General features: G+C 38.3%; 1 protein-coding gene across 2 annotated transcripts in view; it reads right to left on the bottom strand.

Annotated features, from left to right (window-relative positions):
• The window catches only part of LOC131057374 (uncharacterized), a 339,223-nt gene that overhangs the window by 289,139 nt on the left and 37,608 nt on the right, over positions 1-12,476 (bottom strand). For both annotated transcript variants that reach the window (XM_057991535.2, XM_057991533.2), the window contains exon 4: positions 12,184-12,251. In XM_057991535.2, the coding sequence (XP_057847518.2) occupies positions 12,184-12,251 (68 nt within the window). The remainder of the gene's footprint in view (positions 1-12,183; positions 12,252-12,476) is intronic.

The raw sequence follows: 12,476 nt of genomic DNA, 5'->3' as shown, positions 1-12,476 counted from the left end.
TATTTAAGTGGCCCACTTTTTAATAAAGTTAATAATATAACTTTATAATAACTCCAAATGAAACTTTTCCCAAGAAAGTACACCCAAAGTCATTTAAATACATTTAAAAAAAAGTTAATAATAGAACTTTATAATAACTCCAAATGGCACTTTTCCCAAGAAAGTACACCCAAAGTCATTTAAATACATTTAAATGTATTTAATTTACTCTCCATAGTTTAATTTGCTTTTGGGCGTCCAAATTCACTTAAGTGATTTAATAAGAATCACTTTATAATATTTAAGTGGCTTTTAATTTTAATAAAGTCACTTTATGACTTTATAATATCCATAAAGGTAATTTAATAACTTAACCACTAAAATATTATTATCTCCTTCAATGTTCAGTCTTTTGACATGTCGTCTGAAGTTGGAGTCAACACTGAATAACCCCCATGTGTCCATGTGCCTTGACTAAACACAACACTACTGCCAAATTGACTCAACTAAGTCCACACATTGATTGCAAAGGCCCTAGAACTGAACCCAAGACTAAACTGAAGAAGTGGAACTGCCACTGAGACTCTCTATCCAAATGTGTTAGCCTACAAGAGTCAAAATAATAGGCTAATCCCTCGAACTCTGATGCTCACGAAAATGGGGACATTACAATATATTTTCAACCAATTCACTTTCACAATTCATTATTCAGGTTGAAAATTTTGGAGAGCATTGAAAAGAAGTTTTCTCTCAAATTTTATAAATTTTGGATTTTTAAAGAAGAATTGTCTAGAAGAAGATTCTTCTAAGTGTAAGGGTCTAGAAATTAAACATTTTTCTCTGATTTTAAGGCAGAACTTCAGAATCAGAGGTAAATTTCAGTCATGAAGAGGATTCAAAAACTCAATTTGACTTTTTTTCCTCATCTTTCTGTGTTATTTTTCATTAATTTCTTGACCAAACCCTTCAAAGACTTAGCCTTTTAACGGGTTGAAAGCAAAATTTTCAGAAAAGAATTTAAAATCAGAATTGAATTCTGAAAATAACATGGACTTTTCATGTGTTTTTACAAGCAACAATGAAGTTCGCCAGCAAGGGAGCACAGTCGAAGTCCAAACTCAAGTCCAAGTGGAAGAATATCACTGACACAGATATCAAGCATGTTGATATTGAATAGTTTAAGAAAAGAATGTATGGACATGATGGACACGTTCCTACACCTATTGCTCGTAGGATGATCTAAAATGGAATTGTTCGAGCGGGTGGATTCCCACCAGCCAAAGAGTGTGTCGAGCTAATTGTCGAATGTGCCTTGCACTATAAAGCACAATATAGAGAAATCATTGCACCAGATGAAAGGGTCATGGCTACTCTTTCAAAATTGTCCATCCAGAAGACATTTGGTATACCAAAGCATAGTAAAACCACCTACAAGACTAAAGGACAAGCCCAGAGGGTCTATGATAGTCAGTCTAAACTTTGTGCTGCAAATGTAAACAAATCTGGGCTTGAGAAGAAAAGACCACAAGGAAAAGTGCCAAAGTGATGCAGCCATAACCAGTAAAACCCTCAAAAGAGAATTAACCGGCTTATGCAGCAAGAGTAACACAACGAAAGCAACAAGAAAACATAGCAAGATCATAGAAACAGATCATTTTATTGTCTTAGAACCTCCGGTAACCAACCGATTATCAACATACAATCATTATAGAACATCTGGTAGTTAACCGGTTACATGCAGGCTACAAGCCAGATATAATCCAACCGGGACTCTCAGAATCAACCAGATCACTAAAACCAAATCTCAATCCTTATTCTCATATCTACTTCCTCTGCCCCCACAAATGATTACATAATACCATATATATACCCTCCAGAACATATCCGGGTCGACCTCAAAAGATTACATTTACCAATGCAGGAAAATGAAATGTGTAACTAGGTCGGCCCCATGAATGAAAGAAATCCTTCCGAAAAATAACAACCAAGAAGTGTGGATCAGCAGGAAGGTTGGCCACATGCCAAAGAACATCGGACAAGACCCAAAATGGATCCACACGCCAAGAATCGCTCCGGTAATGAAGAAAAGTTAATCGGTAAGCACAAGAACTGTCCTGGAACCCAGAAACAATCAACCGAGAGCGATAACTAGCCGGAAAAGAATCCAAATGGACTGAAAATCTGGAATTAGGCACATGAACCAGCCTCGAAACCAAAAATAGGAATCTGTAATGAAAAGCAAGCAACTACCGATAAGAACACAAAAAATTGTACACTAACCTGAACAAGAACTAAATTGAAAGGAAATATTTTTGGTTGATGCAAGATTGCTCATAGACCGGGGATGCTCCTGCATCAGACACCCCAGGTAGAAAGAGATGTTCCATGAGAGGCAACTCATGAACATCTAAAAGGATTCGGGATAAAGACCCCATGCTCATTTCTAATCCAAACATCTTCCTTATCTGCCAACCTCTTCTTTAGCTCCTCTGGGATCTCAACTGGCTTCTCTAACCCCTAACTCTCTTTGTTTCTCTTCCTTTTCTTCAGATCTGCACATTGTCACTGTTTACTGCTCTCTTTCTTCTACAACTCTGATTTGTTTCTGCCACAAGACTTCCACCGGTTTGTCACCAAAAGCTTTCTGTCATCCGCTTCTATCTGTCCATCGGGGTTATTTATCAGATCCTTTTGTAGACTCATGCCATCTTCCGGTGTAACCTCTGCAACTGGTTTCTCAGTACTGCAACTTTTCTCAAGACTCAGATTCTTCACCTCCTTCTCTTTCTCTATCAAAGAAGTCAACATGAACTTCTGCCCATCCTTCTCAATAGTGATTAGGTTTCTTCTATAGTCATAAATAGCTCCTCTATCAAACTGCCAAAGTCTTCCCAACAAGACATGACAAGCACTCATAGATACAACATCACACAAAACTTCATCCCTAAAAGGCTCAATATTCAAATTCACCAAACACTGCTCGTTTACTTCTATATTTTGATCATCTTGTAACCAACTTACCTTGTAAGGATAGGGATGCTCAATCCTCCTCGACCCAAGCTTCACTACAATCTCTTCAAATACCAAATTATCAATACTTCCACTATCCACAATAACCTTGCAATGCTTACCACCTGATTTGCACACAATCCGGAAAAGACTCTTTCTCTGAGTAGATCCGGTATCCTCACTTATCTGCTCCATCATGACTCTTCTAAACATAAGGGATTCTCCTTGCTCCGATGTACAGTCAATTCCGGCAACTTCACCTTCCAATTCCTCATTTGCCACACAACTTCTTGCCATTCCCAACTTACATTCATAAAATCTATGTCCGGTTTCTCCACACTTGAAACATTTGCTAGGAAATTCTCTGTCGGTACTGCCACTACCTTTCCTCTGTGTTTTTTGTTCTGGTTCTTTACTCCACTTAGGCTTTGATTCTTCTTCAACATTCTGCTTCTCTATACTCATCTGCCTCTTGATTCTCTCCTTCCCTCTAGGGTTATTCAGATGTCTTCTTCTCACCTTCTCCTCAGCCTTCAAAGCATACTGGTAAGCTTCTTCAACTGTGGAAACCCTCAACATACTCATCTCATCCTGAATGTTAAATGCAAGTCCATTTACGTACCTCACCACCTTTTCTCTATCCATCTCTCTATGTCCAGATCTAATCATCATCTTGTAGAATTCCTTAGTGTACTCTTTCACAGTCATGTTTCTCTGTTTCAGGTTTTGCAACTTTTTGAACAATTCCAACTCATAGTCTCCCGGTATGAACTTGGCCTTCAATCTTGCAACCATCTGTCTCCACCGGGTGATCTTCACTTCACCATTCTCCACTCTGTCTTTCTATAATTCTTTCCACCATAAGGCATCATGCCCTTTCAACTTAGTTTGTGCCAACTGGACTCTTTGCGGGTCCTTGACATCCTCAAACTCAAAGTAATCCTCCAACTCTCCGATCCAATCAATCAGATCCTCCGGGTTCAGCACTCCGGACAAGTTTGAAACTTCCACTTTATGCACTTTACTCGCTTGCGCCACTGCTCTCAGGAATCTTTCCTCTCTTCCATCTTTTGGTCTTTCAGCCTCTTCCGCTTCAAGCTCTTCACCGGCTTCTTCATACTCATCCTCAGATTCAAGGTTCCTCTGCAAACCAGCCAATGCGTTCCGGATTTCATTCCTCACCCCATTCTTGAAGTCCTCCATCATCTGCTCAACCCTCCGGGGGTTTGTACTTCTAGGCGGCATCTCCTCTTACGCTCCGGTGAACTGCCTCAGCTCGGCGATCTGACTACTGGTTTCAATTGCCTCTCCTCAGCGATCTATTGAACACACACGCAGCCTACCTCCAATCGGGGATCTGTCCACCCAAAGGAATGCCTCAAGGTTCGCAAACAACTCTTCCACTAACCGGTTCATAACCAGCTATGATACCAATTGATGCAGCCATAACCGGTAAAACCCTCAAAAGAGAATTAACCGGCTTATGCAGTAAGAGCAACACAACGAAAGCAACAAGAAAACATAGCAAGATCACAAAAACAAATCATTTTATTGTCTTAGAACCTTCAGTAACCAACCAATTGTCAACATACAATCATCATAGAACATCCGGTAGTTAACTGATTACATGCAAGCTACAGGCTAGATACAATCCAAAAGGGACTCTCAGAATCAATCGGATCACTAAAACCAAATCTCAATCCTTATTCTCATTTCTACTTCCTTTTCCCCCACAAATGATTACATAATACCATATATATACCCTCCGGAACATATCCGGGTCGGCCTCAAAAGATTACATTTACCAATGCAGGAAAATGAAACGTGTAACTAGGTTGGCCCCATGAATGAAAAAAATCCTTTCCGAAAATAACAACCAAGAAGTGTGGATCAGCAGGAAGGTTGGCCACATGCCAAAGAACATTGGACAAGACCCAAAATAGATCCACACGCCAAGAACCGCTCCGGTAATGAAGGAAAGTTAACCGGTAAGCACAAGAACTGTCTTGAAACCTAGAAACAATCAACTGGGAGCGATAACTAGACGGAAAATAATCCAAATGGCCTGAAAATTTGGAATTAAGCACATGAACCAACCTGGAAACCAAAAATAGGATCTGCAATGAAAATCAAACAACTACTAGTACCTACCGGTAAGAACACAGAAAATTGCACACTGAACTGAACAAGAACTAAACTGAAAGGAAATATTTTTGGTTGACGCAAGATTGCTCATAGACCAAGGATGCTCCCGCATCACAAAGTATTTGTTGCATCCATTCTTCAAGGAAGAGTATGGTGATATCATCCTATTGTTGAATAAAGTAATGGGCAGCCCTAAGGGTCAACTATTTGAGACATGGATGTATTATTTCATGGATGAAATCACTTCAAGAACCAAGTTATTCAACTGGTACCCGCATAATCAATGATAACCTTCATGAACAGTTGATGAACTTGGAAAGGACAAATACATTCCATGAGTTCTTACATAATTTATCTATTGGTTGCAACTTATAGATATTTGGGACTGATTTGCAAAGACATAGTAGGAGGTGGTGAGAACGAATTTTGGTCATATGATTGTTATCCTCAGCTGCAACTCAAGGAGAAAAGTTTTCGAGCGCATGACACATTCTTGATGTACATAACAAGAACACTGCAAGGAGGTACTCATAACAACTTTCTCATGAATCTAAAAGTTTGATCATCCGATATGGATCCTGGTTTATCCAGTTTCTGAAGTTCACTTATATCAGAATCCAAGGTTTCACTAGTCATCCCTACCGATTGCCGATCTACCCATCCAATACGATGGTCCTGTTGGAAGTTCTCAGACAATTGGAGACATATTAGAGTTTCAAAAGAGTAAGGCATAAGGCAGCCATATCTTTTCCATTCTTCATTGGGAATACGGAAGAATCTTGTTCAACTATGCAGGCAGCTGAGAGTGCCAAGCTTGAGATGTAGTGGTATCCTTTTACCTTCTACCAATCCAGAACTAATTATGAGCCTCACAATAACATCAGATCAGCAAAGGAGGCAAGATTCAGACATAAAGTAGATATAGAAGATTTTTGGGCAAATGCTGCTGATGAGTATGAAATCAGGAAAACGTTATATTTCGGGCTGTCTGTAAATTTCATTAGAGAAATTCAACCTTTTCTCATACCAGAACAGTTAGAAGATAATGGAGAACATACTCAGCCTGGTTTTGATGAGCATGCACCTCTTCCTCCTATCAAGTGGTCAGAGCCAAATCAAGCAGACTTAACCACCCTAATGCGGCCTATCATGAAATATACCAGGTGGTGGGTTAATCAACAATGTCACAGGCTGAACAGAAGAATATAACTTTGACTTATAATCTAATGGGAGTAGCAGAAGGATATTCTTCAAATGAAGAAGCAACACAGAATGCCAAACCAAACGAGAGTGCTAAAAGAAAGGGGAAGGCAATCGAGAATGAGGAACCTGCTCAGAAGAAGCAGAGGACAAAACCATCTCGTTCCGCCACATCAAGGAATGAGAAATACGTATTAAATATTGATGAGTCATTGGCTGAAATAGAAATTCCTTCTTTAGTTCATGAAGAAAATGCAGAATCAGTCCATCAAGAAGATGAACCATCAGGAAGATGAACAACCACCATCTCCTACTGGCACAAAGTCTTGGAATCAAAGCATGACACAGATATTGAAGAGGAAGAGTTTCAAGAAGGGATGATTTCTGCTCTCCGAAGAATTGCACGTGACATAGAAACAAAGGATGACCAAGAGGTAGAAGGCATCGAACAGCCCACTGTTCTAGAATGGCTGGAGAGATTGAAGATGAATACACCAATAGTAGAAGAACAAGAAGAGGCTAACATGGCAGATTTCTTGGCCAGGTTAGAGCAAACTGTTGTGAAGAAGCCAGCCAAGAGATTTTCTACCATCCAAAGAGATGAGACAGGCAACCGCATAGTGCATATAGATGTGCCTAAGGTGAACAAAGCAAAAGGAGACATTGCTCCTCACGAGTTTGAGATCACCACTTTTGACTTAGGCCCAAGCACAAAGACCCAAGCAAAAGATGACTTAGATAATTTAGTTGCTTCCATAAAGGCAAAACTGGATGAGGAGACAAAAAAGAAGAATGAGCATAAGAGAGAAGTAGAGCGCCTGAAAGAATATATTCGGCAATTGACCACCAAGCCGCTTAATCAAGCCTACCCAAAAGTTCTCTCACTTTTAGATTCGCAGCAGACAATCAAAAGTTCTGAGGAAGATGCAGTGACAACCAGAGAAACCAGGGATTGGATGGAAAGTACAAAAGAAGAGGCAGCCATGTTCATGAAAGAAATATCATCAGCATATGAGCAAACTTCTTCTTTGCTTTCCAGGATTGAGAACATGGCATAAATGTGGGCTAACTTCCAGGCTGTCTAGGAAAGAATCATTACGTGCCTTCGAGAACTCAAAGGAATCTCATCCCAAGAGTTGGTTAATCACAAGATAATTGAAGCAGGGGCTGCTTATGATTTCCACAGTTGGCACTGGACATTGGTTGCATGGAATGAGGTCTTGGAAAAGGTGAAGATTGATGCAGATAAAATAGAAAAACAGATAAGGGCCATTCAAGATAAGATTTCCCTTATAATTGCAGAAATACTTGAGAAAGAAACCATCTAAGAAAGGGATATGCAGTTGAAGAATCTGAAGATCAAAACACAGGACATCTTCTTGGCCATCACAGGACCGGTCTTGAAGAGCAACCTGGCTAAACCATCAAACCTCCTTTCCATCAGAGATGCCTTTCAGAAGCAGCAACTAGATTGGGAATTCACCTTTTCTCTTTGTGCAGATGACTTAGAAGGATTGGAATTCAAGGTCAACCTATTGCCACATGTCACGATGGAGGAAGTGGACCAAATTGTGTCCAAGTTCAATGAATATCAAACGAAAGGGATACAATCCTAAAAAATAGCATCTTGCGCCACTTGTCTCTATTGTAATTGATCTTTGATATTATTTTGGAAAACTCTATCTAGGGTTGGGTTGTTTAGATCTCAGTCGTTGATCTTAGATCGATCTCGGCCATTTATTTTTCTTTCAAAACTCTATATAAACCCCCATTCTCTCATTTCATTGTCGTTGTGGAGAGATTTATGAAATTGTTGCACAGAGCTATTTGAGTAATAAAATATTCATTATCAGTATTGTTTTGAAATCTTTTTATTGCTAAATGGTTGCATGGTTGCATATTCCCCTTCAACAATTAGATTAGAGTTGCTTAAGTAATTTGTTTTTAAGTTATTAGATGAGTGATAGATCTGATAAGTATTGATTGGTGAAATATTGCTCATACTTCTGTTGGATGGATGATTTCCTTTCAATGTGCAAAGTTAGCCTGAGCTTTTGATATGGATGTTTAACTTCTACTTGGAATGATATTGTTCAATTGTTGGTATTCTCTCTAAGTATGATAATCTTAAGCTTAACCTTACAAGATTGCACTCGCTTTGCATAGTTGTCCTAGTGTGCCAAAAAACAAGGCGTCGTTACCAGTTTCACCCAATATTTACCGTCTCTTGAGTTCATAGGAATAGCTTAGAAGTAGTATAGAATCCCTAAACCCTCATCCCTTTTTTATTTTTTTAGTCCTAAACCAGAAAATCTAAAAACATAGAGCATAAATTGTCAAATCTGCCTAAGTTCAACTCGTGAACGATCCCAATCGATAACTGTAAGTCCCCCTTGAGATTTTTAACACACACTACCCAAGCAACTATCCCACTAAATTCGCTCGTTCGCACATATAGACCTTGGAGTTGCCTTGTGGTCTTTCTTGCAATCTTGGCACAAGTAGTGATTTTGTTCAAATGAGGATAGAGTATCCTTGTGGTATTTTATTCTAAGTGTTCGGTAGATGATAAAACGTCCACCAACATGGCACTGCCCCCAAACCCCAATTGAATAATTTGGGGGGAAACTAGGCCGATAAAAGTGGGGAAAAGTTAACCTTCAAGTCTGATTAGGCTCCATATAACAACATTGGTCAAAATTTATATCAAACTCAGATTTATGAAATTCTCTATTAAAGTTATTTTTACAAATCCGTCCAGTAATAGTTCATTTATTATGATTTAGTTGCTATTCAGTGTGCAAATATCTTTGTTTAGTTGAATAAGATTGAATGCAAATATGTTGGAAGACACAGTTGTGGAAGACACAGCTGATAAGGTGCACCATGTTATAATACTGAGTTCTTATAAAATGTCAAGCTGGTTACAAACCAAATCTACTCTACAAATATTATTTTCTAAGCATTAGACATTTTGCAAATGTTTGTTATAATGGTTTCGAATATATTACAAGGATTTGGGGTGAAATCAGTATGGGTATCTCACAATGGTACTAGAGATTTGACCTTGCCAGCTTGTCGGGTTAAGAGTTGCAGTTGTCAGACAAAGATGATGAAGTCCAATCAAAATCACATTGAGGGATTCAATACAGAGTTTATAAAGTGTTTGAAGGTGTTCCACAAATATCAGGAAGATTTTATGAATTAGATTCATCAAATTTCCACAGTCCATGTTGTTGATTTGCATTTATACTTATGTGATCGATGTAAACTTGTGTATGTGCTTCTATTTGATGAGATTATTGTGTCTTTAATGTTTATTTATTAAAGGATGCATGAAACGGGTTTTAAATCCTCAAAAAAACATTGAATTTCTTGGGTTTTTCAATTTGTCGAGTCTTGGCCGAGTCTTTGTCGACTCTGGGCGCTGAGTCCAAGTCCGATTAAAAAATCAGCTTGCCGAGTCTGAGTCTTGTAACTATGGGTCCAACGATAGGAGTTTATGAAATTTACAAAGTCTTCTGCCAAGGCAAATATCAGAGTTTGAAGGTTTTATAAAGCTTGCCTAGGGAATACAATTGACATGACAATGGAAGAGTGATAGAGTATCGGCTATTTGTTACTAAAATATATCATTGTTGCCTAAGGTGTGGGTTTTTAAGCCATGATTTCTTGCTGCCCTGTTTTCAAACTGGCTTGTAGTTTGACGATTTCCTCTTTAAGAGATTTGTTTTCTTACATTACTTTATGATTGGTATCCATGACCTCTTGCCATTTATTATACTTCACCCATTCCAACACTTCCAACACTTCCAAGCCTTCAAGTCTCCTCTTTAATCCCATCAACTCACTAACATATAGGTCTGATGACCAAGTTAGAGGTAATGAATTAGGACTGTATTGGTCCATCTTGCTGTCATCTTCCAATTCCTCTACAATTTTTGCCTTTTGTTGGTATGTTCCATTAATGCACTTGAATTGATGCTCTTGTTGGCATGCTCTTTCAGCCTTAACTTCATGATCCACTTGCCTTTCCATCCTTGTATTTACTTGTTCTTGCTCCACCTTATTAATAACTGTTGTTTGCTTGAAGTTTACTATCCTTGGCAAGATAGTGATAAACTTAGTATGCCCTAGCCATCTTAATCTCCTAGCTATTTTAGCTTACCTTCATTGTAAAATCCTCTTATATTGCTTTGCATTAAAAAATGTAAGTCCTTTTACATTTAGAACTTTTTCTTGCCCACATGCATGAGATTCCTTGCTCCTTGCTGAGATACTTGTAGTGTACGACACCATACTTCCTATCCGATGCACACCCTCGTGGTCATTTCCAATCCTCTTCTCATAACTTTCCTCTAACTCTTCCAATGAGACAATGTGTTCATCTCCTTTGTATTCTGAAAAATCTATTAGTAAATCCACCTCTACTCTGTGATGTTTTCCACCATATTGTCTGATTTTGATGTTTATGGGTTTATCCACACAATTGCCAAAGTTTGTTTTTGTTATCAGTTTTGTTTTGTTTTGTATTGTGATAGCCAAAAATTTGAAATGTTTTGATTTTAAGAAAGTGCATATAAGAAAACTCATATATTGACCCAAATATTGACGAAATCCACAATTGGAGAGAAGATATGTCAAAACTTACCTGCAATGCTCTCCCTTGAAGCCCCCACATTGAATCTTTGTATGTAGTGTGTTGGACCCACAAAATTTTAATCTACCTAGGTCCCTGTGCTTGAGTGGAGCCTACTTTGTATTGAAGCACACAAACAAATAACAAATAACAAAGCTGAGAGCCTTCGGTTTGGCCCCACAACCTTCTCCCCCCATTGCCTTGTGGAGCTGCCGACAAACCCCTAGAAAATCATGAAATTTTGCCGGCCTGTCACTGCCCTCTGCCTAAGTGCCCTCTGTGTGACATGTATCCACCTGCCCTCTACGTGACCTGTGCCCTCTGCTTGACCCTCTGAAAAGATTTTCTGCTCGCAAAGCCTCTTAAGAAAGGCGCAGCCAAACTCTTAAGGAAGAATCGTCGACTCAATGGCTAAGACAAACCATGAAAGATTGGGAATGCTGCTCGTTCAACTCCACCCTCAATAGGCATTCCCACTCAATTTCATCTGGAAGTCGAGGAAGGGGGGCCAATTAGACAACAAAAAAAAAATCGCTTTGTATGGGAAAAAAATGATCCGAAAAAGACAAGTCTAGGAAGAAGATGAAATACAGATGAGACAAACTAGGGAAGAAGACAAAGTAAAGGAGACTTGAGAAATAAGCTCATCTTGCTATGCGCTGGAAAGTAAAGAGAAGTGTTGGAAAAGACAAAATCAGTTTGCCTTTAATGCTAGCACAAGAAAAAAAAGGTGTAAATAACACAAACTTTGAAGACAATTTAGTATGTTCTCAGACCTGTAGCAGCAATGATCTTAATTCCCTGTATGTACACTTGTTTGGCTTCAAGTTGAGATTATATTGGAAATATTGCAGTATGAAATTATATTACAAAGAGATTATATTCTGATTTCAATAGCAAAAATTAGTAATACTGCAGTTATCTTTTTATACTTGATTGATTGTGAATGTTTATTATATCTTGGCATTACATAACCCTGCAATGAATTTGAATATAAATCTGCAATAAGATAACTTATTCCTTGAATATAAACATTGAAAACATCAATCAGACCTACCAAGCAAACTGTCTGACAATATTACTCATTTTGGGAAAGTGAAAATTTAGTGCAGTACAGGGGTAGGACAGTACACATAGCAATCACAAGAACAAAAAAGTTAAATATTCCTTAAAATAAGATATAACATGATCATGAAAAGAGAAATACGTACGCCCATACAGTTTTGCTCTTCACAACACAATCACCAATTTGCATGACCACATAGGGATCGCTTGTTCCCTGTATAATTTAAGAACATCAATAATTTTGTGAAGAAAATCTATAAGTGAATTCTTATGAAGTTTCAGCTATATTAACTTAATCAAACAGCTTTATATAATAATGTTGACACTCAATCTTGGTAAGCCCTTTTAAGACATAGACCAAGACTACATAAAAAAATGTTCAAATATAATAGGTTAGTATAAAATATAGTTTAGAACTTTAGAGTATTAAATATATAAA

The sequence above is a fragment of the Cryptomeria japonica genome, chromosome 5 (genome assembly GCF_030272615.1).
Source record: "Cryptomeria japonica chromosome 5, Sugi_1.0, whole genome shotgun sequence".
Lineage (NCBI taxonomy): Eukaryota > Viridiplantae > Streptophyta > Pinopsida > Cupressales > Cupressaceae > Cryptomeria > Cryptomeria japonica.
Note: the sequence above shows the minus strand (reverse complement) of the source record. Positions and strands in the feature narration are given on the sequence as shown.